Genomic DNA, 25,572 nt, shown 5'->3' on the forward strand with positions numbered 1-25,572 from the left:
GGCACACTCGCTTGGCGGACAAAAGCCACCGGGGGCTCTCTTTGCGTGTTCCTTCACCTGGTCAAACCGCTTTGAGGGGGGACCTTTCGAGTAGTTTTCGGCGTCAGAACAGGCTCTTCTAGCGACGGGTGGGCAGGCCTTCCACAGGCGCGCGCGGCTCTACTGGAGCAAAAGAGGCTTGGCAAAGGACGAGGAAGAGAGGGAAGCGCCGCTCCAGCGAGAGGGTGCTCGCTGCAGAGCCATTTGAGGAGAGCTGAGCTCCAGCGAGGGGGAGCATGAGCTGTCGCTCCTCCTCCTGTAAGCTGTTTTAATGCGTACACCAACCCCGCCCCTAACCCTACCCCCAGTGACATCACTCGTAGAAGAAGTGCAAAAAAGGTGGAGCTCAAGCTTAAGCTCCCCCTCGCTGGAGCTCAGCTCTCCTCAAACGGCTCTGCAGCGAGCACCACTTGGCTCCAGCCGGGTCCGACGCTGCCGCCTGAACTCTGTCTTGAACTACTGTGCTCAGGGGAGAGCGCGAACGCAGTCCCCCACTACCAGAAATTATGCAGTCGAGATTCCCACATTTGGAGAATTCGCAGGGGTCAGCGTGGCCGGAGTGCAATGGCCAAGCCTCGCCCTGGGTGAACCACCTTCTTGATCATGGTATCTCCCCTGCCAGGTAAGTATGAGTTGCCGGGCGGCGCAAACGGCAGCTGCCGTTTTCTATCGGCCGTACTCCAGGGCGGTGATGCCCAGCCACCGAGCATGGGGAATGGGCCAGCAACCCCTGTCTCCTGACGGCGCTGTACTTGCAGCAGACGTGCCTGTGCCTGCAAACCACTCGCTAGTATCTGTGGCAACGCATGAAGAGTTTGAGCTTCCTCCAGATGCGTGCTTTGTGTATTGTCATCAGTTGGGCCTGCCAACACTTGGATTCCACCGGACGCACTCGATCTGGGGATAACAGACCCTCTATGGGGGGGAGGGGAGGGGATCCTCCTGTTCTTTCTTTCTTTTTCTCCATCTGTTTTCTTTCTCTACAGATGTCGTTTTTCTCTGCTTAGTTTCTGATTTGGTCTATTTGGACATGTCGACCTCCTGCTTTGCTGCGGTTCGGACCGCCTTTGCCTAGAGCTCCGTGCTTTGCACTCTTGCCTTGTATGTTTTGTGTCCTGTTTTCTTACGTCAGCCTATCAGCACAGTGCTCAAACGACATAGCTTGAAGAAGACGACGGGATCTACAAACGTTCCGCAAAAGAACTTCACTGACGAAAGCGGAAGCGCCAACGAAACAACCTCCCGCTGCAAGCACCTTACATTCCGGGGACGGGAAACCACCGACGGCTGGCTGCGAAATTGCCTCTGGTTCAGATTGGTTTAGAACCGTCCCTCTGCCCAAAACGCCACAGACGTCTGCAAAAGATTGCAGTTCTTGAAACAAAGTTACCTCTGATCCGAGCCGAAGCGTTCGCTTACTTAATGGCAGATAAAATGATGACCTTTCACACGGTCTGCATTCGTTCCGTCAGTAACAGCGGCAGGCCGGTAAAAATAAAATTCTGACATTCCACAGGGCACACTCGCTTGGCGGACAAAAGCCACCGGGGGCTCTCTTTGCGTGTTCCTTCACCTGGTCAAACCGCTTTGAGGGGGGACCTTTCGAGAAGTTTTCAGCGTCAGAACAGGCTCTTCTAGCGACGGGTGGGCAGGCCTTCCACAGGCGCGCGCGGCTCTACTGGAGCAAAAGAGGCTTGGCAAAGGACGAGGAAGAGAGGGAAGCGCCGCTCCAGCGAGAGGGTGCTCGCTGCAGAGCCATTTGAGGAGAGCTGAGCTCCAGCGAGGGGGAGCATGAGCTGTCGCTCCTCCTCCTGTAAGCTGTTTTAATGCGTACACCAACCCCGCCCCTAACCCTACCCCCAGTGACATCACTCGTAGAAGAAGTGCAAAAAAGGTGGAGCTCAAGCTTAAGCTCCCCCTCGCTGGAGCTCAGCTCTCCTCAAACGGCTCTGCAGCGAGCACCACTTGGCTCCAGCCGGGTCCGACGCTGCCGCCTGAACTCTGTCTTGAACTACTGTGCTCAGGGGAGAGCGCGAACGCAGTCCCCCACTACCAGAAATTATGCAGTCGAGATTCCCACATTTGGGCAGCCGCCGTTTTCTATCGGCCGTACTCCAGGGCGGTGATGCCCAGCCACCGAGCATGGGGAATGGGCCAGCAACCCCTGTCTCCTGACGGCGCTGTACTTGCAGCAGACGTGCCTGTGCCTGCAAACCACTCGCTAGTAACTGTGGCAACGCATGAAGAGTTTGAGCTTCCTCCAGATGCTTGCTTTGTGTATTGTCATCAGTTGGGGCTGCCAACACATGGATTCCACCGGACGCACTCGATCTGGGGATAACAGACCCTCTATGGGGGGGAGGGGAGGGGATCCTCCTGTTCTTTCTTTCTTTTCCTCCATCTGTTTTCTTTCTCTACAGATGCCGTTTTTCTCTGCTTAGTTTCTGATTTGGGCTATTTGGACATGTCGACCTCCTGCTTTGCTGCGGTTCGGACCGCCTTTGCCTAGAGCTCCGTGCTTTGCACTCTTGCCTTGTATGTTTTGTGTCCTGTTTTCTTACGTCAGCCTATCAGCACAGTGCTCAAACGACATAGCTTGAAGAAGACGACGGGATCTACAAACGTTCCGCAAAAGAACTTCACTGACGAAAGCGGAAGCGCCAACGAAACAACCTCCCGCTGCAAGCACCTTACATTCCGGGGACGGGAAACCACCGACGGCTGGCTGCGAAATTGCCTCTGGTTCAGATTGGTTTAGAACCGTCCCTCTGCCCAAAACGCCACAGACGTCTGCAAAAGATTGCAGTTCTTGAAACAAAGTTACCTCTGATACGAGCCGAAGCGTTCGCTTACTTAATGGCAGATAAAATGATGACCTTTCACACGGTCTGCATTCGTTCCGTCAGTAACAGCGGCAGGCCGGTAAAAATAAAATTCTGACATTCCACAGGGCACACTCGCTTGGCAGACAAAAGCCACCGGGGGCTCTCTTTGCGTGTTCCTTCACCTGGTCAAACCGCTTTGAGGGGGTACCTTTCGAGTAGTTTTCGGCGTCAGAACAGGCTCTTCTAGCGACGGGTGGGCAGGCCTTCCACAGGCGCGCGCGGCTCTACTGGAGCAAAAGAGGCTTGGCAAAGGACGAGGAAGAGAGGGAAGCGCCGCTCCAGCGAGAGGGTGCTCGCTGCTGAGCCATTTGAGGAGAGCTGAGCTCCAGCGAGGGGGAGCATGAGCTGTCGCTCCTCCTCCTGTAAGCTGTTTTAATGCGTACACCAACCCCGCCCCTAACCCTACCCCCAGTGACATCACTCGTAGAAGAAGTGCAAAAAAGGTGGAGCTCAAGCTTAAGCTCCCCCTCGCTGGAGCTCAGCTCTCCTCAAACGGCTCTGCAGCGAGCACCACTTGGCTCCAGCCGGGTCCGACGCTGCCGCCTGAACTCTGTCTTGGACCACTGTGCTCAGGGGAGAGCGCGAACGCAGTCCCCCACTACCAGAAATTATGCAGTCGAGATTCCCACATTTGGGGAATTCGCAGGGGTCAGCGTGGCCGGAGTGCAATGGCCAAGCCTCGCCCTGGGTGAACCACCTTCTTGATCAAGGTATCTCCCCTGCCAGGTAAGTATGAGTTCCCGGGCGGCGCAAACGGCAGCCGCCGTTTTCTATCGGCCGTACTCCAGGGCGGTGATGCCCAGCCACCGAGCATGGGGAATGGGCCAGCAACCCCTGTCTCCTGACGGCGCTGTACTTGCAGCAGATGTGCCTGTGCCTGCAAACCACTCGCTAGTAACTGTGGCAACGCATGAAGAGTTTGAGCTTCCTCCAGATGCTTGCTTTGTGTATTGTCATCAGTTGGGGCTGCCAACACATGGATTCCACCGGACGCACTCGATCTGGGGATAACAGACCCTCTATGGGGGGGAGGGGAGGGGATCCTCCTGTTCTTTCTTTCTTTTCCTCCATCTGTTTTCTTTCTCTACAGATGCCGTTTTTCTCTGCTTAGTTTCTGATTTGGGCTATTTGGACATGTCGACCTCCTGCTTTGCTGCGGTTCGGACCGCCTTTGCCTAGAGCTCCGTGCTTTGCACTCTTGCCTTGTATGTTTTGTGTCCTGTTTTCTTACGTCAGCCTATCAGCACAGTGCTCAAACGACATAGCTTGAAGAAGACGACGGGATCTACAAACGTTCCGCAAAAGAACTTCACTGACGAAAGCGGAAGCGCCAACGAAACAACCTCCCGCTGCAAGCACCTTACATTCCGGGGACGGGAAACCACCGACGGCTGGCTGCGAAATTGCCTCTGGTTCAGATTGGTTTAGAACCGTCCCTCTGCCCAAAACGCCACAGACGTCTGCAAAAGATTGCAGTTCTTGAAACAAAGTTACCTCTGATACGAGCCGAAGCGTTCGCTTACTTAATGGCAGATAAAATGATGACCTTTCACACGGTCTGCATTCGTTCCGTCAGTAACAGCGGCAGGCCGGTAAAAATAAAATTCTGACATTCCACAGGGCACACTCGCTTGGCGGACAAAAGCCACCGGGGGCTCTCTTTGCGTGTTCCTTCACCTGGTCAAACCGCTTTGAGGGGGGACCTTTCGAGTAGTTTTCGGCGTCAGAACAGGCTCTTCTAGCGACGGGTGGGCAGGCCTTCCACAGGCGCGCGCGGCTCTACTGGAGCAAAAGAGGCTTGGCAAAGGACGAGGAAGAGAGGGAAGCGCCGCTCCAGCGAGAGGGTGCTCGCTGCAGAGCCATTTGAGGAGAGCTGAGCTCCAGCGAGGGGGAGCATGAGCTGTCGCTCCTCCTCCTGTAAGCTGTTTTAATGCGTACACCAACCCCGCCCCTAACCCTACCCCCAGTGACATCACTCGTAGAAGAAGTGCAAAAAAGGTGGAGCTCAAGCTTAAGCTCCCCCTCGCTGGAGCTCAGCTCTCCTCAAACGGCTGCAGCGAGCACCACTTGGCTCCAGCCGGGTCCGACGCTGCCGCCTGAACTCTGTCTTGAACCACTGTGCTCAGGGGAGAGCGCGAACGCAGTCCCCCACTACCAGAAATTATGCAGTCGAGATTCCCACATTTGGGGAGTTCGCAGACATCTGCCCAGGGAACGTGCAATGGTAACTGTAGACTGTAGACTCTCGTCCAACGAGAAGCCGCGATTGTCTACAGCTTGCTTAGACCCTGGGCTAATCGGAGGGATGCATTGTCTAAAGTTTAAAATCAGGGCCAATCAGCGCTAAGGATTTTCCAAAGTTTCTCTTGCTCTGAATGCTCAATTTATCGGGTCCGAAAGTTCATCTGCTGTCGAGATTAATTCGTATGTTAAAGTGATTTTGTGTGGAAAGTTATTTTTATACTGTTATTTTGATGCACAGTATGTTTTGTTCACGACATGTTTGAAATATCTCACTTTTTGAGCAGTATTCGTGAGGCTGCGCCTTCAGAAAGTACACCTGTCGTAGAGATTTCGTGTGGTAAGTTATTTTCATATTGTTATATTGATGCACAGTATGTTCTGGTTACATCACGTTCGAAGTTTTTCACTCTTTGTGCAGCATTTTGTATTTGTTCGTGAGGCTGCGCTGTCAGCAAGTACACCTGTCATAGTGATTTAGAGTGGTAGGTTATTTTTATCCTGTTCTGATAAACAGTATGTTTTGCTCACATCACATTTAAAATATTTCACTGTGTGTGCAGTATTTTGTCTGTGTGCCTGACGCTGCGCTGTCAGACGTACATCCATTACAGAGATTTTGTGCGGTAAGTTATTTTTATTGTTACATTAATGCTAAGGTCACATCATGTTTGAAATATCTCATTCTTTGTGCAGTGTTTGGTCTGTGCTGGTGACGCTGTGTCGTCAGAAAGTTCACCTGTCCTAGAGATTTCGTGTTGTAGGTTATTTTTATACTGTGATATTACTTACATGTATATATGGCTGCACAAAACCTGAAAAAGTTTAGCTTATGTATTATTTTCAATGCTTGTGTCGGTTTGATAGCTCCATTTACATAGTAAACAGTTGTTTCATTAAAATATAGCAACCATCATGCTAATAAATAAATATCCCTTCATATACAGCAATATATGTGACCATGACAATTATTATCATTAGTTGTTACTATGAGAAGTGAAGAACATTTTAAGATCTTAGCTGGGACAAAACATATGATCCATACCTGTACACAGTAAAATCATCAGAGTAAAATTTACTCAGTTCAGAGAACATTTGGTCCCTCTCTAAATAGAGCAAAATTTACTCAGCCGCAGAGTTAAAGTTAATGAGCCGATGATGAGTTTAATTAAGTGATGATTGAGCACTGATGAACACCTGCTGTTAATATGCAGAAACAGAAGAGAAGCAGCAGCAGCTACGCTCATTGCTTACCTGATTGACTTTATTTCTGTCAGATGTTCAAAAAATCCATATGAGACTATGGTGAGGGGGCGTGGCCGAGAGCCGTGGGAACGGAGTAAGGCCACCGCGTAAGTGGATACACCTGCGGTGCGCACCTGCCTCAGATCCCACGGAAGGAGCTCTGGACCATAAAAGGAGGAACTATGGCAGAGGAAGCCGAGAGAGGACCGGGCCCGGACATATTTTACTTTTGCTTTCACTTTGACGGCAGTCTTCGTGAGGAGCTGCCGTCCGTTCGTTGTGGTTTAGACACGGAGACTGCCGTCCCTGTTATTAATAAATATTTTAAAACTGCGTCGGTTCTCCGCCTCCTTCTTCCTGGTGGCCAAAGGGCCATGAACTTTATTACAGTGGTACCGAAGCCCGGGAGAAGGAGGGACGCGTTGTCCAGATGCCCTTGCAGCTGAGAGAGGGGCGAGTGTTTGGGAGTTAACCCGAGTGGGGGAGAAACCCGTTCGTCTGCCCAGAGTGCCGGGGCGGCCTGAGGCTGGCGAGGAAAGGATCTGCCTGCTGCCGTCTCCCAGCATGGGGAGGAGCAGGAGACGCGGGGCTCACCACCGAAGGGGAAAGTGCTGAAGGGAGCCATCCAACAGAACCCGGGGGAGTCGCCGCGATCCACCATGATGCCAGAGCCTGCATCCATCCACCGAAGCGGAGCAGGAGACCAGAGATGCCGCCAGCCAGCCAGGAGAACCGCCGCCGGACGCCTGAAGACAGACGGGTGGATAGATTCCTCCACAGGGCTCCCAGCACGTCATCGCATCTCTCAGCTGGTGGAGGACCGAGTGGCAGCGTGTCTGGAGAACCGAACCCCAATTTTTTTTTTCTTTTTCCTCTCTCCCCTTTCCTGGTCTACTCTGTCTTTCCTTTTTTTTCATCTCCTGTTCTCTCGGCCCATCTCATATAGGTCTCGCAGGGGCTGTGGCGCCAACCCCCCCATTGTCTCCGTGAGGAGCTGCCGTCCCTGTAATTAATAAATATTTTTAAACTACGTCGGTTCTCCGCCTCCTTCTTCCAGGCGGCCAAAGGGCCGTGAACTTTATTACAGAGACTTATAGTGAAGTCCAGTGTTGTAATGAGAAACTAAATCATTTGGTGATGAAAGGTTAGTAATTTCAGGAAGAGAGTTAATACTAGCAAAAAAAGGATTCTAAATTAATATGTTTTATGTTACGGAAGGAAATAGTACGGAGAGATTTGGTGGAAGAAAGAGAGTGCAAAATTAAATCAGAGGAGAAAATTATCCGTTATAGGGAGTTCCTCAGCAGAGAGGTCAATGGGTGAAACACCAGAGCAGCAGATGAGGTTGAGGGTGTGTCCTTTAGAGTGTGTGGGAACATTGGCATGCTGTTGAAGTCCAAAGCTCTCAAGACAGGATATAAAATCTCTTGTAAGGGAGTTATTAAAATTATCCACATGAATATTAAAATCTCCTAAAACCATAATATTAGGTGAGAGGGTGGTAATATGTGTTAAAAAGCAGCAAAGTCATTTAGAAATTCATTATTTAGTTTGGGTGGACGATAAATTATGGCAACATTTGTAGGTGTGGATCCAGAAAGTTTTGAAATCATAGATTCGAATGAAGGAATAATGTGAAAATGTTTTTAAAGGAAAATGAGAAAGATTTTCAAGAATGTGTTCTCAAAAATTTCTACATTTGTTTCAGAAACAAAGTGCATAAAAGACCAGTTTCAGAACAATTTTGGAAAAAAATATTTGTGGAAATAGACGAAAAGGGAATCTGGAAGAATTTAAAATGGAAATATTTAGACGCAAAAATTGAAACGTTGGATTATTTCAGGAACCTGATGGATCTTCTCTGTCCCCACCCTGTGGCCCCCAGCAGTCCTCTCAACGTCACATGGCCTTAGACTGCAGGGTAGTGACCCCTGAACCCCATTGGGGTCACCTGTGGCTTTGAAGGGTGCTCATGCTTGTTGAAATTAAACAAATTACCCAATATGGTAAAAAATCAAAAGGCGGGAACTGGCATAATTAGCCATGTGCTTTCTGGGGTATGACAGGTGCATATTAATTAGCCATGTGCTGTAGACTGCTCTCATTGTATATCATTTATTACATAATTTGAAAAAGAAAATCCATTTAAAATGAATTGAGTAACATATAATAATAAGTATTATATTTTAATAAATGTATTACATTATATTCAAATATAATTGTATGTTTATTTGCAACATAAATGAATATAGCTTATTTGAATTGCATGTCAGTTAGATAAAATGTTTTTATAATCAGGACTTATATTTTACATCTTTTAAGTAATAAAATATTTTAATAGTTCAATAATAAAACATACTGAAATATTGACTTTTAAATGTTTTAGAATTATCAATTACATTGACCCTAATGTTCAGGTAACTTATTTATTAATATTGAATAGCACATAATAAAATATTTAAAGAACTAATTCAACTGAATATAGTACCTAAAAATATTAGGCTATAGGATATAAGAAATATTATATTAAAATACAATAAAATTTAAATTTCAGGCATTGATATTTAAATAAGTTTGTCAATTTTTTAAAGTTTTATAACTTATTTAAAAATACAATTAAATATATTTTAAAATATTTCATTTACATCAATGTTTACAGTTATATTTACATATACACATATTTTACTGAATTTACATTGAACATTTACTTAAGTTTAATTTACAATATAATTTTATACCATTTTTATTTTAACTGTTAGCTAAACTACAGTTTATAACTTGTTTATGAATAATATACAGAAGCCTAATATTACCATCCTTTAAATTACACAATGATAACATTAAAGCAACCACATGAATATGTACGCAGTGTATTTTTGCAAGTTTTATTTTATCCTTTAACACTTGTTTGCAATAAATGAATAGAAAAAATGATGAATGTAAAGTGTAATATAAATTTTGTGTAAAGTTATTCGAGTCACAACAGATAACCCACTCTTGGGACACTGTAGCTACTGAACAAATCTTTAAAAAAAAGCTGAAATGTACACAGAGATTAGAAATAAAATAGAAAAATGTTTATTTACACAAAATATATAACCATTTATACTTTTAACATATTAGGGCAGTACAATATAGCGTAAAATTATTTTATTATCACAACAGTTTATGCAATATTTAAAAAAAAAAAAATCACAAACATATGATAAATTATTATTTTATAAACTACCTTCCCAGTAGTTGCTGCTCGGCTATTTGCTAGAGCAGCTCAAATCATAACCCAGAGCTGTAAATAAACACTAATAGCAGAAGTTAAGAAGAAAAAAGAAAATGACAACAGCCAATAAGAGTCAAAATATCTTGCCTATTTGTTTTAAAGACTAAATGTTTGCACCTTTACAGTGTTTTTAGACTTAGACTTAATTTTTAAAATTAGTTATTTGCATCTGAACAATATCTTTTAACTGTTTAATATTATTAAGTAAATGATTTAATAACACAGATAAAACAATGCATTTTTGTAGGGAATTGTTATTTTAGAAATAATAGCAGTTTCTATGCTATCATAAAGCCCTACAACTTGTACATGTATATTTATATTTGTTTTATACAAAATAAACATTTATCTTGCTTAGTTGTTTTAAAGACTAAATGTTTGCACCTTGACAGTGTTATTAGACTTATAATTTTTAGAATTAGAGTTAATTGCATCTGAACAATATCTTTTAACCACTTAATATTATTAAGTAAATGATTTAATAACACAGAAAAAAATGCATTTTTCTAGGGAAATGTTATTTTAGAAATAATCGCGTTTTTCTATGCTATCATAAAGCCCTAAAACATATACATGTATATATCTATTTTTTTGTCAAACAAAATAAACATTTACAACAAAGCTTGTCGTCTTTATAGTCTATTTTGTCTCCTTTTTTACTTCCTCTATCCACTGCACCGCTTTATAAATCGCGCTTCCTGGAGGTCCCGCCCAGCGGCCAATCGGAGCGCACGTTCAGTGGAACTTTCTCAAAAGAGCCAACGGCACGCTACATGACATGACCAAATTCGGAAGCACGCTTTGTGGAACTTTCCGTCGACCAATCCCGAGCCAGACGTCGGGCCAATCAGGAAGAAGGGAAAGTGGAACTGTGGAACGGGAAGGGAACCGAAGATTCTCCCGCAAGAGGCGAAAGGATGACACGCAAATCCGTGAAGCGCTCCATATTGCTTTTTTAGTGCGTGGGTAAAAGTACAGAAATGAAAAAAGACAAAAGGCTTTTCACGTTTCCAAATGGTGCATGACGATGGGTTTAGCAAATCGTGGGAGGTGCTGCTGGGTCAACTGGAAAGTCTACATGCATGGTGACAACGAATGTGGGATGCTTTGATCATTTGTTTTGTTGTGCTAATGCACTTCCAAAGCCCTTGCTTTAGTGGGATTGCCATAGGCTATCCTGACACTCTAATTTCCCCCCCCGTCCATAAACTTGGTGACCTACTGCATCAATCAGTGTGCCTAGCACTGACAGGGCCAAAGCTCTGTAGTGCACGGCATACAAGTGGGAACATGGCTCTCCGGTTCCCACCACCCTGGAGGAACATTGCTGGGACTCGAGGCGTACATATGCCCTGAGCCTGACCACTGGTCTGTGCTCGCTACGGTGGCACATATACTAAAATTGGATCGATACAGAGAAGATTAGCATGGCCCCTGCGCAAAGGAACCTGATGGATCTTCTCTGTCCCCACCCTGCGGCCCCCAGCGATCCTCTCGACGTCACATGGCCTTGGACTGCAGGGTAGTGACCCCTGAACCCCATTGGGGTCACCTGTGGCCTTGAAGGGTGCTCATGCTTGCTGAAATTAAAGAAATGCCCAATATGGTAAAAAATCAAAGGCGGGCCCAGGGGCGGGCTGGCAGGCTACCTGAAACTGGCATAACAAGTAGCCATGTGCTTTCTGGGGTATGACAGGTGCATATTAAATAGCCATGTGGACAGCTGTCATTGTATATCAGGCAATCAAGAATGTGTATTACTATGTAACTCAATAACTTGAAAAAGAAAATTCATTTTAAAGGAGTTACATTTAATAATAAAAAAGTATATTTTGTAATAAATGTATTAAAATATTGTATGTTTATTTACAACATAGCTAGCTAAAATGTTTTTATAATTATGACTTATATTTTATATTTTTTAAGTAATAAAATATTTTAATAGTTCAATAATAAAACATACTGAAATATTGACTTTTAAATTGAATATTGTATAGGGTAACTGATGTTAAATTAAAACACTCAGTTTAAGGTTACCTAACGTTTAGGTAACTTATTTATTAATATTGAATAGCATGTAATAAAATATTTAAACAAAATGATCATAGTACCTAAAAATATTAGGTTATAGGATATAAAAATATATATCTATAATATATATAATAATTAAAATATATTATAATTAAAAGAGTCTAAAATATAAATATTAGGCATTAATATTTAAATAGGTTTACTATTACTTTTAAGTTTAATAAATTAAGAATATAATTAAATATATTTTAAAGTTGTATTTTATTTACTTTATTTTTAACAGTTACATTAACATATACACATAATTTTTAGGTGTTACTGCATTTATATTGAACATTTACTTAAGTTTAATTTACAATATAATTTTATACCACAATTGTTTTTTACTGTTAGGTAAACTCTATTGTTTATAACTTGTTTATCAATAAAATACAGGACCCTTAAATTACACAATGATAATGTTAAAGCCACCACATGAATATGTGTACGCAGTGTATTTTTGGAAGTTTTATTTTATTAAACAAGTTCTTTAACTCTTGTTTGCAATAAACGAATAGAAAAAAATTATGTAAAGTGTAATATAAATTAAGTTATTTGAGTCACAACAGATAACCCACTCTTGGGATACTGTAGCTACTGAACAAATATCTTATAAAAAAGAAAAGAAAAAAAGCTGAAACATACACAGAGATTAGAAAAAATTTGAAAAGTTTATTTACACAAAATATATAACTATTTATACTTTTAACATATTAGGGCTGTACAATATAGTGAAATATTAATTTTGTTATCACAGCAGTATATGGGATATAAAAATCACAAACGTATGATAAATTATTATTTTATAAACTACCTTCCCAGTAGTTGCTGCTCAGCTATTTGCTTGAGCAGCTCAAAGCTTAACCCAGAGCTAAAAATCAACACTAACTGCAAAAGTTAAGAAAAAAGAAAATGACAACAGCCAATCACCTTGACAGTGTTTTTAGACTTAAAATTTTTAGAATTAGGAGTTAAATTGCATCTAAAAATGATCTTTCAACCGTTTAATATTAAGTAAATGATTTATTAACACACACACAAAAAGCTGCATTTTTCTAGGGAAATGTTATTTTAGAAGTAATCAAATTTACTTAGCCCTAAAACCTATACAAGTATGAATATATATATATATATATATATATATATATATATATATATATTTATTTTTTATTTTTATTTATTTTTTTAAACAAAATAAACATTTAGAACAAATGTACAAAATTGGTCATTTTTATAGTCTATTTTGTCTCTCCTTTTTTAACTTCCTCCATCCACTGCGCCACAGTTTTCCCAGAAGCCTTTGCACAAAAGTGGACGCCTCTGAACTGGCTATGGCCAAATTCTTTAGTTTTTGGCTGGCCACACTTTTGGCATAGGAACTGCTGAGGTGCTTGTCTTTTTCGGGGAGTCAAACCTTGAGCTGCTGCTGCAGCGGCTGCCTCCGCCAACTTCTTCCGCCGCCACGCTGTGGTCTTTGGCACCCTCTTTTCATCTGGCGCAGCAACTGGTGCGAGTACTCCAACAACAGTAACAGGCGCAGCACCAGCAGGAACAGAAAGAGGCACAGCACCAGCAGGAACAGGAACAGGTGCAGCACCAGCAGGAAAAGCAACAGTCTTAGCAAAGCCTGCAGAAGATGGTTCAAGTGCTGCGGTAAATGCAACTGCTGCAAAAGGTGCTGATGTGGAGGCAGGTGTGAGGTAAGTGGCTGTGCCAGGAGAGACATGAGGACCAGGTTTGACAGATGCTGCCGCTGTGCCCACAGGAGGCGGTCGGCCTCGAGAACGCGGTGCTGCCTGTCCAGACGCATCCTGCGGTATTGCAGACTCAAAACACGAGTGTCCGTGCTGGACTGCTTCCGGCAGTTTTTGTAGCACCGGTGGGAGCGGTACAGGGGCCACCAGAGGAGCAGAGAACGCCTCGATGTCCTGCTGCAAAACCTCCCTCTCTTGCTCCTTTGTTCGTGCGTTGAACCTATGAACAGAAAAGACAATAGTTAGTATAGGTGTTAAATTATTTTGAATATGAAAGGAGACACAAACAAGAACAATAAATACTGAACCTACCACTGTGAGATGGTAAGCTGGTTCAGCTCAAACAGTTTTAATTTAGTTTGAGCCATGATTCCGGGGCTGCCCAAGACTACATCACGGATCTTCCTGTAGTCCCTTAGAATGGCAGCCCATCGGTTCACACGAACTCCGGAGATGGTTTGCCCGGCAGGGTGGATTCTGCAGAGAGCCAGGCAGATAGCTTCCACTAGACGGCTTGCACTGGGCCACTGTGCAGGTCCACCTTCACCAAGAAAGCATCTGTGAAATGAAAAGGGACATACCATAAGACACATATCAGTCAACCACATCAATAACGCTGGTTCCAAGACTTGCTATGAATAGAAAAATTAAAAAAACAGAATACAAAAAAAGCTACCTCTTTAGACTATCTGTGCCGGGGGTTACGTTGGTCTTCGAATGGCTGACCTTAAAGCGACCCTTCAGCAGTTTGTCACGGTGGCGGGGAGGATAGATGAGAGGTCCCTTGTCATGATCTGCTAGGTGGTTCCACAGCATGACAATCTTATCTACCATACTCTGCGTGACAAACCCCTGATGCCGCAGGTCAACCAGACAGTCAGCCAGTCTAATGACATGGTCATATCCAGGTTGGCCATCTGGTCCCACACTCTCCATCTGTACATGAAAACAAACAAACAAATTAATAAAAAATAAATAAATAAATGTACCAATATGAAATGACTTTTTGTTAAATTTTACTCAAAGTTAGTCATTCCTTTGTGGTAAAATTAAATATCAGAATCATCACGTATCATGACATCACAGTGTACACAGTGTGTTTGAGTGTTCATTGACCTGGCTCTGACTGGACGACGCAGGAGAGGAAGACACAGCTGCTGGGTCTGTCTGGGATGAGGGCTGAGAGGGGTTTTGGAGGTTGCCCTCAAGCTCCATAAATTCAGTGGGCTCGTCGAGGTATGCATCCTCAAACCCCTCATCGCCCTCCAGATCAGCCTGTAGGTCTTCATCCTGAAGGTCATCGGGAACATCAGGATCTTTAGCCAGGTCTTCCTCTAGAGCTCTATTGGTCTGAGAATACAAGTATTCCACACCAATAAGCTCTCCTGTAGAAATACAGAGTTTATTGCATAAATGCTTTAAATAAAGAAATGGCTGGAAAACAGCTAAAATAAAATGTCTGCATTAATGCAATACCTGTATATTCACCGGGGCTGGTGTAATCCTGCACCAGTTTCTGTCCCAGGAGCTGCTGGCTCAGTATATTGCAGTACTGCAGCAGCTGGCCACCGTAGCAGATGTTCTCTCTGCGGGCACCCTCTACTGCAGCGACCCCACGTGCCTCATTCCACTGCACCAGGCCTTCCAGCAGGTACATTTGAAAATGCAAAGCATTTGCACTTGTACCTAAAAACAAATTTAGAAATGATTGTAAAATCATAGTACAAACACACAAATAAACAACAAGTGGCATTCTTTGGGTAATGTTAACCTGGGACGAAGCGATTTAGGTGCAGGTGGAATGACTCCAGAGATGTGGAGCCACGTGCACAGCGATACACTGGCAGAATGACCCCCTCCTTGGTCACCTGCCCTGTTTTCCTGTACAGCTGTACATCTGGCGGGTCCTGGATGCAATGAACGTGGCGCTGCTGGGTCTGCCAGATCTCTTGCATCCTCTCCTGGTCCAGAAGTCTAATCCCCATGGTGTCAGTGGCCCCCATGAAGTCTTGTAGCAGCTTCTCAAGAAGCTGCATGGTCTCCTGGGCCCCTCGAGTGCGGCGGCGGCAATGCTTTGCCAGTTCTTTGGCAGTGGGCTGGCAGCCTGTCAACCGCTTGGCCTCCATTAGCCTCTCCACATCTGAAGCATCCCATTCAAAGATGCAAGCAGTGAGGCGCTTCATGAAGGGTGCATAAAGCGGGTGGCTGTCTGTGGTCACTCCAACGGTAAACCGCCGCATGAAGTGCCACACATCCAGCCTGACAATGAGCTGGTCCCACTCGCTAAACATTGCAGCCGCCTTTCCTTTCCCAGTGGCAGAGCAACAGTCCCGGTCCACATAGAGAAGTTGGGGAGGAACTTCTCCAGCTCTCCGGTAGCGCTCCACGAGTCCAGAGCACATGGGAAGCAGGCCATCACCCTCTGCCTCAGTGAGGACACACATGAGAACCTGGCCAAACTCGTTGCCCACATCTGTGACCCATGCTGCAGTGCCAGCAGCCTCACCAGCCAGTTTCTTAGTGACCTAATACAGGATGAAATATAGTATTATTATAGAAGACCTGTTGTTTTACGGTTGGAAAATAACATATTGTGACAAATAAATTAAATAACAAAACAGTAATGTGGCAATGATGTTATCAGTGTGTGTATGTTTACCTTTTTAGTGGAATCCATCTTTAGGATGGTTCCATAGATGGAGGTCACCCTAGCCTTTAGTTCAGGCAGCCGTGTCAGTACATCTTTAGCATACACTGACAGCAGCCATGCCGGACAAGGCACAGGCACCATCTGAGGTAGCCGGGCAGCGAGACTGCTGGGATCTGTGGTGCAGTCTGGGAACTTCCCAACCACAGAGAGATAATGGGTTGTCTGGGCAATCCATTGCTCTCTGTGCCTGACACACAGGCTTCGGTAGGCAGACGTTGCACTGTTCCCAAGTGAGCGTCCCCGCATCCACCTCACAATCTCCTTATCACAGGACAGCCTATATAATAAAAAATACACACAAAAAGGGAGCTAAATATCAGACTAATCAGAACAGACATTTTTCCATGTTAAAACTAGTGCTGTCAAACAAATAATCCTGTTTAGTTAGTATTTATTTAATATATTATATGCATTTCATGTATTGTACGTGTGTGTGTGTGTGTGTAAGTGAAATATATATATATATATATATATAAAATCATAATAAATGTGCCAACCTGTAGGTCAAGACTGCAGGAAACATTTCCCTGTGGACAGGATCAAGCTGGCTAAGAATATCTTGAGACCAGGCTGCTAGCTTTTTTTTACAGGACCTGCATTCAAGATATTCTGTAGCCATGTAGTACCAGCCACTGACGTCCAAGACTTTCCTGACCGTCCTGTACAGTCCACACGCCGTCATCGGGAAACCAAGACGCCGACAGTTAGGCTGTGAACACAGCAGCCGGTATGCCCACAAGCGATAAGGGACCCACAGGAACAGCCTTGCATGATAAAAGGCATCTGGTGATGAAGGAGGTTGAGAATACAAAGGACGGGGCCCAGGAGGATGCCACCAGAGACGCAAGTTTTTAGTCAGCGCCAGTCTGCCAGACTTGTCTCTGGTGAAAAGAGCCTTGCTGACCCACAAATGCTGCTCCTTGGGAAGTGTCTGTTTCCAGCCTTCTGGCAGCAGCAGCTGTAAGGGAAAGGAAAAACAGAAATCGTGTACATGTCTACTCTTTTGGTGTCTGATTTTTGACTAGTCATTTTACTTACTTCCTCTGTGGGCAGAGGCTGCTTTTCTGGCGCAGCAGCTTTCGACGCAGAGGGCACAGGTTCAGGCCGGACGGGTGGTTCAGGAGCCAAGTCAGCTACAGTGCATGGCACAAAAAAAAGGAAATGAGATACATAGAATTGGCACAATCTCTCATAGTAATACTTCTCACAGAATAAAAAATAATAATAATTTACTACTGCTAGATATTAGTACTACAATTAAGCATTAGTAACATGTTAACATTAGTTGTTGCAATGTATGTGATGATTAAAATTATTGTAATGAGATGAAGACGAGCATAAATATGTGATGATAAAAAGTTAGCGGTTTAATGTTGAGCGGGATGAAAAATGGCGGCGGTCGGTGGTGAAAAAAAGCAATTTGTGAGGAAAAAAGCCTAAGACAGAAAAAAGCTGTCATTATATTTGGTAAAAAGCAGAAAAAGATAAAGGTTAGAAAAAGCCAGGTTAGCTACCGATGATCAGAAGGTGTAGTACACCTCCTACCTTACTGCTTCCAAAACCATCCAGCTGAAAGCTGCTAATACATAATAACAAACCAGGTTATATAACGTACAATAGCCCAGTAGGGCATATAAATGTAAAATAACACAGTATTATTAAATTAAAGGGCAAATTTAAACCCACGTAATTCCCACCTGAAACATCCATGTGTGACACTACGGCAAGCAGAGCTTCATCAGATGGTTCTTCCTCAGGAGCTGAGCTGGAGGCAGCCACTGTTAACATAAGGATAAACAGCATTAAGTCATTTTTATTTAAATTGTGCTTAACACAATAAAAATTGTTTTCAAAGCACTTTACAGTATGCAAACATTCTGGAAAAATGACAAAATCACTTTAAAGCAAGGTCAAGTCATTACTGTTCAGTGCTGTTTCAAAAGCTGCGTTAAGTTTATACAGCAATTATAATAAAAACAAAATGAAGTCACATAAAATTCATGCCTGGAGGTGCTGATCCTGGCAGCATCTCAGCATCTCTTCTCCTTATATATTTCTGGAAAAGTTCCATCTTTGTGCCAGGTCTGGAACTCTGCCTTTTTACCCACTTGACAAATCTGAAAATGGAGAGAACACCTTTGAAAAACACTACACTTGGAGAGACAAACAATATACTGTATGTTACTGTCTGCATACTCTGTAACAGATGTCAACCCATACCCTTTTCTGTCACGGTCCGTTGCCTCATAAAGGTCCTTGAAGGACATGGCAGCAAAGTTGCCAAAACCAACAAGAACCTGGTCTTCCTGGGCTGGTGTGCCATGGCCCTCTCTGACACGGCGCTCGCTGATGGCAGCCATCATGACAGGAAACAAGCCAGCATACCGCAGCAATGCGTCTTTGTTTCCCATGATGAATGACTGGGTGGTGTCACCAGCCTCACGCTCTCGCTGATGCACGGCCAGCACCATGGCTGCATAACCAACATCGTTGGAAAGCAACCATTTAAAGGTTTTACCCCGGTACTGGCCGAACTGCAGGGCGCTTTCGCTGAGCACGAGCTGGTGACAAGACGAGTCACCACCCGCTGCTGCCACGCGAGCGATAGCCTCCTCCTTGACCCTTGCCGCAGGCCATGAACGGCCCGGAGTGGGATTTTTTCTGTAGGCAGCAGCAAGAGCTACTGCCTCAGGTGATGGTTTAAGGGTCAGCTCACCGGTGGCCTCCCTGCGAAACTGGGCACTGTAGTCCATCTACAACAGACACACACACACAAAAAATTTATAAAAAAAATAAAGAAAATCACAGTGTGGGTAAAACTCAAGTTCAAAACAAGTTAATTAACATTTAACAACAAAATGAACAAATACATTCTACTCAAAGTGCAGTTTTTCATGACACCAGTAATTTATAGTATATATATATATATATATATATATATATATATATATATATATATATATATATATATATATATATATATATATATGTGTGTTTATATAATACATATACATATATATATATATATACATATACACAGATATATATATCTTAACACAAAACCTACCATCCCCCCACACAACACACCCCCAGCCACAAGCTGGGGATCAAAAAGATATTATTGTACAATAACAATAAAATGCATTTACAAAAACAGCTACTTCGTAGTAACGTAACTTTTTTAAAATATAAAACCAGGCACTTGTGTTTTTTAATGACACAAGATAACGACGATTTCTACAATAAACATGCAACTTGTAGTAATTGTATTAAAAAAAAACAGGTAAAACACTGTAAACCCACAAGTACCGTCGAGTTTACTACAGTAATAACTTATTTTAAAATTATATTGTTTTATTAGACTGGTTTGTTATTTTGATGTTACGACGTCGACGACCAAGTCACTTTACAGTGCAAATACAATGCAGAATCACACGAAAGGCATGCTCGCTTACCTTTTGAAAGAAGAAAAATAAAGACAGAATGTCCTGAAATTGTGTTTTTTAATCGTGATGAGGTGCGTAACAATGCCAATGTTAATGATGCAAACAACGCCAAGGATCCGTGTGTACTGTGTACCGCTATGCTTTCTCCCCCACTTTATAAATAGCGCTGCCAGGAGGTCCCGCCCAGCAGCCAATCGGAGCGCACGCTCAGTGGAACTTTCTCAAAGGGCCAACGGCACGCTACAAGACATGACCAAATTCGGAAGCACGCTTAGTGGAACTTTGCGTCGACCAATCCCGAGCCAGACGTCGGGCCAATCAGGAAGAAGGGAAAGTGGAACTGTGGAACGGGAAGGGAACCGAAGATTCTCCCGCAAGAGGCGAAAGGATGACACGCAAATCCGTGAAGCGCTCCATATTGCTGTTTTAGTGCGTGGGTAAAAGTACAGAAATGCAAAAAGACAAAAGGCTTTTCACGATTCCAAATGGTGCATGAGGATGGGTTTAGCAAATCGTGGGAGGTGCTGCTGGGTCAACTGGAAAGTCTACATGCATGGTGAAAACGAATGTGGGATGCTTTGATCATTTGTTTTGTTGTGCAACCAATGCACTTCCAAAGCCCTTGATTTACTGGGACTTTGCCATAGGCTATCCTGACACTCTAATTTCCCCCTGTCCATAAACTTGGTGACCTACTGCATCAATCAGTGTGCCTAGCACTGACAGGGCCAAAGCTCTGTAGTGCACGGCATACAAGTGGGAACATGGCTCTCCAGGTCCCACCACCTTGGAGGAACATTGCTGGGACTCGAGGCGTACATATGCCCTGAGCCTGTCCAATCGTCCGTGCTCGCTACGGTGGCACATATACTAAAATTGGATCGATACAGAGAAGATTAGCATGGCCCCTGCGAAAGGATGACACGCAAATCCGTGAAGCGCTCCATATTGCTGTTTTAGTGCGTGGGTAAAAGTACAGAAATGCAAAAAGACAAAAGGCTTTTCACGATTCCAAATGGTGCATGAGGATGGGTTTAGCAAATCGTGGGAGGTGCTGCTGGGTCAACTGGAAAGTCTACATGCATGGTGAAAACGAATGTGGGATGCTTTGATCATTTGTTTTGTTGTGCAACCAATGCACTTCCAAAGCCCTTGATTTACTGGGACTTTGCCATAGGCTATCCTGACACTCTAATTTCCCCCTGTCCATAAACTTGGTGACCTACTGCATCAATCAGTGTGCCTAGCACTGACAGGGCCAAAGCTCTGTAGTGCACGGCATACAAGTGGGAACATGGCTCTCCAGGTCCCACCACCTTGGAGGAACATTGCTGGGACTCGAGGCGTACATATGCCCTGAGCCTGTCCAATCGTCCGTGCTCGCTACGGTGGCACATATACTAAAATTGGATCGATACAGAGAAGATTAGCATGGCCCCTGCGAAAGGATGACACGCAAATCCGTGAAGCGCTCCATATTGCTGTTTTAGTGCGTGGGTAAAAGTACAGAAATGCAAAAAGACAAAAGGCTTTTCACGATTCCAAATGGTGCATGAGGATGGGTTTAGCAAATCGTGGGAGGTGCTGCTGGGTCAACTGGAAAGTCTACATGCATGGTGAAAACGAATGTGGGATGCTTTGATCATTTGTTTTGTTGTGCAACCAATGCACTTCCAAAGCCCTTGCTTTACTGGGACTTTGCCATAGGCTATCCTGACACTCTAATTTCCCCCTGTCCATAAACTTGGTGACCTACTGCATCAATCAGTGTGCCTAGCACTGACAGGGCCAAAGCTCTGTAGTGCACGGCATACAAGTGGGAACATGGCTCTCCAGGTCCCACCACCTTGGAGGAACATTGCTGGGACTCGAGGCGTACATATGCCCTGAGCCTGACTGCTGATCTGTGCTCGCTACGGTGGCACATATACTAAAATTGGATCGATACAGAGAAGATTAGCATGGCCCCTGCGAAAGGATGACACGCAAATCCGTGAAGCGCTCCATATTGCTGTTTTAGTGCGTGGGTAAAAGTACAGAAATGAAAAAAGACAAAAGGCTTTTCACGATTCCAAATGGAGCATGAGGATGGGTTTAGCAAATCGTGGGAGGTGCTGCTGGGTCAACTGGAAAGTCTACATGCATGGTGAAAACGAATGTGGGATGCTTTGATCGTTTGCTTTGTTGTGCAACCAATGCACTTCCAAAGCCCTTGCTTTACTGGGACTTTGCCATAGGCTATCCTGACACTCTAATTTCCCCCTGTCCATAAACTTGGTGACCTACTGCATCAATCAGTGTGCCTAGCACTGACAGGGCCAAAGCTCTGTAGTGCACGGCATACAAGTGGGAACATGGCTCTCCAGGTCCCACCACCTTGGAGGAACATTGCTGGGACTCGAGGCGTACATATGCCCTGAGCCTGTCCACTCATCCGTGCTCGCTACGGTGGCACATATACTAAAATTGGATCGATACAGAGAAGATTAGCATGGCCCCTGTGAAAGGATGACACGCAAATCCGTGAAGCACTCCATATTGCTGTTTTAGTGCGTGGGTAAAAGTACAGAAATGCAAAAAGACAAAAGGCTTTTCACGATTCCAAATGGTGCATGAGGATGGGTTTAGCAAATCGTGGGAGGTGCTGCTGGGTCAACTGGAAAGTCTACATGCATGGTGAAAACGAATGTGGGATGCTTTGATCATTTGTTTTGTTGTGCAACCAATGCACTTCCAAAGCCCTTGCTTTACTAGGACTTTGCCATAGGCTATCCTGACACTCTAATTTCCCCCTGTCCATAAACTTGGTGACCTACTGCATCAATCAGTGTGCCTAGCACTGACAGGGCCAAAGCTCTGTAGTGCACGGCATACAAGTGGGAACATGGCTCTCCAGGTCCCACCACCTTGGAGGAACATTGCTGGGACTCGAGGCGTACATATGCCCTGAGCCTGTCCAATCGTCCGTGCTCGCTACGGTGGCACATATACTAAAATTGGATCGATACAGAGAAGATTAGCATGGCCCCTGCGAAAGGATGACACGCAAATCCGTGAAGCGCTCCATATTGCTGTTTTAGTGCGTGGGTAAAAGTACAGAAATGCAAAAAGACAAAAGGCTTTTCACGATTCCAAATGGTGCATGAGGATGGGTTTAGCAAATCGTGGGAGGTGCTGCTGGGTCAACTGGAAAGTCTACATGCATGGTGAAAACGAATGTGGGATGCTTTGATCATTTGTTTTGTTGTGCAACCAATGCACTTCCAAAGCCCTTGCTTTACTGGGACTTTGCCATAGGCTATCCTGACACTCTAATTTCCCCCTGTCCATAAACTTGGTGACCTACTGCATCAATCAGTGTGCCTAGCACTGACAGGGCCAAAGCTCTGTAGTGCACGGCATACAAGTGGGAACATGGCTCTCCAGGTCCCACCACCTTGGAGGAACATTGCTGGGACTCGAGGCGTACATATGCCCTGAGCCTGACTGCTGATCTGTGCTCGCTACGGTGGCACATATACTAAAATTGGATCGATACAGAGAAGATTAGCATGGCCCCTGCGAAAGGATGACACGCAAATCCGTGAAGCGCTCCATATTGCTGTTTTAGTGCGTGGGTAAAAGTACAGAAATGAAAAAAGACAAAAGGCTTTTCACGATTCCAAATGGAGCATGAGGATGGGTTTAGCAAATCGTGGGAGGTGCTGCTGGGTCAACTGGAAAGTCTACATGCATGGTGAAAACGAATGTGGGATGCTTTGATCGTTTGCTTTGTTGTGCAACCAATGCACTTCCAAAGCCCTTGCTTTACTGGGACTTTGCCATAGGCTATCCTGACACTCTAATTTCCCCCTGTCCATAAACTTGGTGACCTACTGCATCAATCAGTGTGCCTAGCACTGACAGGGCCAAAGCTCTGTAGTGCACGGCATACAAGTGGGAACATGGCTCTCCAGGTCCCACCACCTTGGAGGAACATTGCTGGGACTCGAGGCGTACATATGCCCTGAGCCTGTCCACTCATCCGTGCTCGCTACGGTGGCACATATACTAAAATTGGATCGATACAGAGAAGATTAGCATGGCCCCTGTGAAAGGATGACACGCAAATCCGTGAAGCACTCCATATTGCTGTTTTAGTGCGTGGGTAAAAGTACAGAAATGCAAAAAGACAAAAGGCTTTTCACGATTCCAAATGGTGCATGAGGATGGGTTTAGCAAATCGTGGGAGGTGCTGCTGGGTCAACTGGAAAGTCTACATGCATGGTGAAAACGAATGTGGGATGCTTTGATCATTTGTTTTGTTGTGCAACCAATGCACTTCCAAAGCCCTTGCTTTACTAGGACTTTGCCATAGGCTATCCTGACACTCTAATTTCCCCCTGTCCATAAACTTGGTGACCTACTGCATCAATCAGTGTGCCTAGCACTGACAGGGCCAAAGCTCTGTAGTGCACGGCATACAAGTGGGAACATGGCTCTCCAGGTCCCACCACCTTGGAGGAACATTGCTGGGACTCGAGGCGTACATATGCCCTGAGCCTGACTGCTGATCTGTGCTCGCTACGGTGGCACATATACTAAAATTGGATCGATACAGAGAAGATTAGCATGGCCCCTGCGAAAGGATGACACGCAAATCCGTGAAGCGCTCCATATTGCTTTTTTAGTGCGTGGGTAAAAGTACAGAAATGAAAAAAGACAAAAGGCTTTTCACGTTTCCAAATGGTGCATGAGGATGGGTTTAGCAAATCGTGGGAGGTGCTGCTGGGTCAACTGGAAAGTCTACATGCATGGTGACAACGAATGTGGGATGCTTTGATCATTTGTTTTGTTGTGCTAATGCACTTCCAAAGCCCTTGCTTTAGTGGGATTGCCATAGGCTATCCTGACACTCTAATTTCCCCCCCGTCCATAAACTTGGTGACCTACTGCATCAATCAGTGTGCCTAGCACTGACAGGGCCAAAGCTCTGTAGTGCACGGCATACAAGTGGGAACATGGCTCTCCGGTTCCCACCACCCTGGAGGAACATTAATGGGACTCGAGGCGTACATATGCCCTGAGCCTGACCACTGGTCTGTGCTCGCTACGGTGGCACATATACTAAAATTGGATCGATACAGAGAAGATTAGCATGGCCCCTGCGAAAGGATGACACGCAAATCCGTGAAGCGCTCCATATTGCTGTTTTAGTGCGTGGGTAAAAGTACAGAAATGCAAAAAGACAAAAGGCTTTTCAAGATTCCAAATGGTGCATGAGGATGGGTTTAGCAAATCGTGGGAGGTGCTGCTGGGTCAACTGGAAAGACTACATGCACGGTGAAAACGAATGTGGGATGCTTTGATCGTTTGCTTTGTTGTGCAACCAATGCACTTCCAAAGCCCTTGCTTTACTGGGACTTTGCCATAGGCTATCCTGACACTCTAATTTCCCCCTGTCCATAAACTTGGTGACCTACTGCATCAATCAGTGTGCCTAGCACTGACAGGGCCAAAGCTCTGTAGTGCACGGCATACAAGTGGGAACATGGCTCTCCAGGTCCCACCACCTTGGAGGAACATTGCTGGGACTCGAGGCGTACATATGCCCTGAGCCTGACTGATGATCTGTGCTCGCTACGGTGGCACATGTACAAAAATTTGATCGATACAGAGAAGATTAGCATGGCCCCTGCGAAAGGATGACACGCAAATCCGTGAAGCGCTCCATATTGCTTTTTTAGTGCGTGGGTAAAAGTACAGAAATGAAAAAAGACAAAAGGCTTTTCACGTTTCCAAATGGTGCATGACGATGGGTTTAGCAAATCGTGGGAGGTGCTGCTGGGTCAACTGGAAAGTCTACATGCATGGTGACAACGAATGTGGGATGCTTTGATCATTTGTTTTGTTGTGCTAATGCACT

At 44.8% G+C, this 25,572-nt stretch overlaps 2 protein-coding genes, 12 non-coding genes and 1 pseudogene across 15 annotated transcripts; 11 read left to right on the top strand and 4 right to left on the bottom strand.

The window, feature by feature from the left end:
- Positions 1–505: 505 nt before the first annotated feature.
- On the bottom strand, positions 506–669 carry LOC148680704 (U1 spliceosomal RNA). Its single transcript, XR_015943966.1, has one exon. It is a non-coding gene; the product is annotated as a U1 spliceosomal RNA (small nuclear RNA).
- A 2,825-nt stretch (positions 670–3,494) lies between these two features.
- LOC148680705 (U1 spliceosomal RNA) lies at positions 3,495–3,658 on the bottom strand. The gene has a single exon (XR_015943998.1). It is a non-coding gene; the product is annotated as a U1 spliceosomal RNA (small nuclear RNA).
- A 7,401-nt stretch (positions 3,659–11,059) lies between these two features.
- Positions 11,060–11,133, top strand: LOC148680706 (U6 spliceosomal RNA; annotated as a pseudogene).
- Positions 11,134–12,409: 1,276 nt separating this feature from the next.
- LOC148680707 (uncharacterized) lies at positions 12,410–17,877 on the bottom strand. The gene is made up of 10 exons (XM_088650218.1): positions 17,767–17,877; positions 17,260–17,354; positions 16,719–17,179; positions 16,171–16,498; positions 15,283–16,036; positions 14,988–15,197; positions 14,628–14,896; positions 14,188–14,447; positions 13,824–14,069; positions 12,410–13,731 (listed from the first exon to the last, which is right to left on the bottom strand). The coding sequence occupies exons 3-10, from the start codon at positions 16,901–16,903 to the stop codon at positions 12,996–12,998; spliced, it is 2,988 nt and encodes a 995-aa protein (XP_088506344.1). The 5' UTR covers positions 16,904–17,179; positions 17,260–17,354; positions 17,767–17,877; the 3' UTR covers positions 12,410–12,995.
- LOC101884708 (uncharacterized) lies at positions 17,374–19,798 on the bottom strand. Of its 2 annotated transcripts, none has more exons than XM_087249433.2 (5): positions 19,677–19,798; positions 18,442–18,974; positions 18,226–18,338; positions 17,919–17,999; positions 17,374–17,797 (listed from the first exon to the last, which is right to left on the bottom strand). In XM_087249433.2, the coding sequence occupies exons 2-5, from the start codon at positions 18,972–18,974 to the stop codon at positions 17,763–17,765; spliced, it is 762 nt and encodes a 253-aa protein (XP_087105559.1). In that variant the 5' UTR covers positions 19,677–19,798; the 3' UTR covers positions 17,374–17,762. The 2 variants fall into 2 exon arrangements, with proteins under 2 accessions (XP_087105559.1, XP_087105558.1); XM_087249432.2 differs by having other exon boundaries at positions 17,374–17,800.
- A 715-nt stretch (positions 19,799–20,513) lies between these two features.
- LOC137494749 (U6 spliceosomal RNA) lies at positions 20,514–20,620 on the top strand. The gene has a single exon (XR_015485104.2). It is a non-coding gene; the product is annotated as a U6 spliceosomal RNA (small nuclear RNA).
- A 423-nt stretch (positions 20,621–21,043) lies between these two features.
- LOC141382024 (U6 spliceosomal RNA) lies at positions 21,044–21,150 on the top strand. Its single transcript, XR_015484887.2, has one exon. It is a non-coding gene; the product is annotated as a U6 spliceosomal RNA (small nuclear RNA).
- A 423-nt stretch (positions 21,151–21,573) lies between these two features.
- On the top strand, positions 21,574–21,680 carry LOC137490798 (U6 spliceosomal RNA). The gene has a single exon (XR_015484760.2). It is a non-coding gene; the product is annotated as a U6 spliceosomal RNA (small nuclear RNA).
- Positions 21,681–22,103: 423 nt separating this feature from the next.
- On the top strand, positions 22,104–22,210 carry LOC148680708 (U6 spliceosomal RNA). Its single transcript, XR_015943316.1, has one exon. It is a non-coding gene; the product is annotated as a U6 spliceosomal RNA (small nuclear RNA).
- A 423-nt stretch (positions 22,211–22,633) lies between these two features.
- On the top strand, positions 22,634–22,740 carry LOC148680709 (U6 spliceosomal RNA). The gene has a single exon (XR_015943274.1). It is a non-coding gene; the product is annotated as a U6 spliceosomal RNA (small nuclear RNA).
- A 423-nt stretch (positions 22,741–23,163) lies between these two features.
- LOC137490797 (U6 spliceosomal RNA) lies at positions 23,164–23,270 on the top strand. Its single transcript, XR_015485027.2, has one exon. It is a non-coding gene; the product is annotated as a U6 spliceosomal RNA (small nuclear RNA).
- Positions 23,271–23,693: 423 nt separating this feature from the next.
- On the top strand, positions 23,694–23,800 carry LOC148680710 (U6 spliceosomal RNA). The gene has a single exon (XR_015943317.1). It is a non-coding gene; the product is annotated as a U6 spliceosomal RNA (small nuclear RNA).
- Positions 23,801–24,223: 423 nt separating this feature from the next.
- LOC141382068 (U6 spliceosomal RNA) lies at positions 24,224–24,330 on the top strand. Its single transcript, XR_015485068.2, has one exon. It is a non-coding gene; the product is annotated as a U6 spliceosomal RNA (small nuclear RNA).
- A 419-nt stretch (positions 24,331–24,749) lies between these two features.
- LOC137490796 (U6 spliceosomal RNA) lies at positions 24,750–24,856 on the top strand. The gene has a single exon (XR_015484914.2). It is a non-coding gene; the product is annotated as a U6 spliceosomal RNA (small nuclear RNA).
- A 423-nt stretch (positions 24,857–25,279) lies between these two features.
- Positions 25,280–25,386, top strand: LOC141382077 (U6 spliceosomal RNA). The gene has a single exon (XR_015485129.2). It is a non-coding gene; the product is annotated as a U6 spliceosomal RNA (small nuclear RNA).
- Positions 25,387–25,572: the final 186 nt, after the last annotated feature.

The sequence above is a fragment of the Danio rerio genome, chromosome 4 (genome assembly GCF_052040795.2).
Source record: "Danio rerio strain M-AB ecotype USA chromosome 4, GRCz13ab, whole genome shotgun sequence".
Taxonomy (NCBI): Eukaryota; Metazoa; Chordata; class Actinopteri; order Cypriniformes; family Danionidae; genus Danio; species Danio rerio.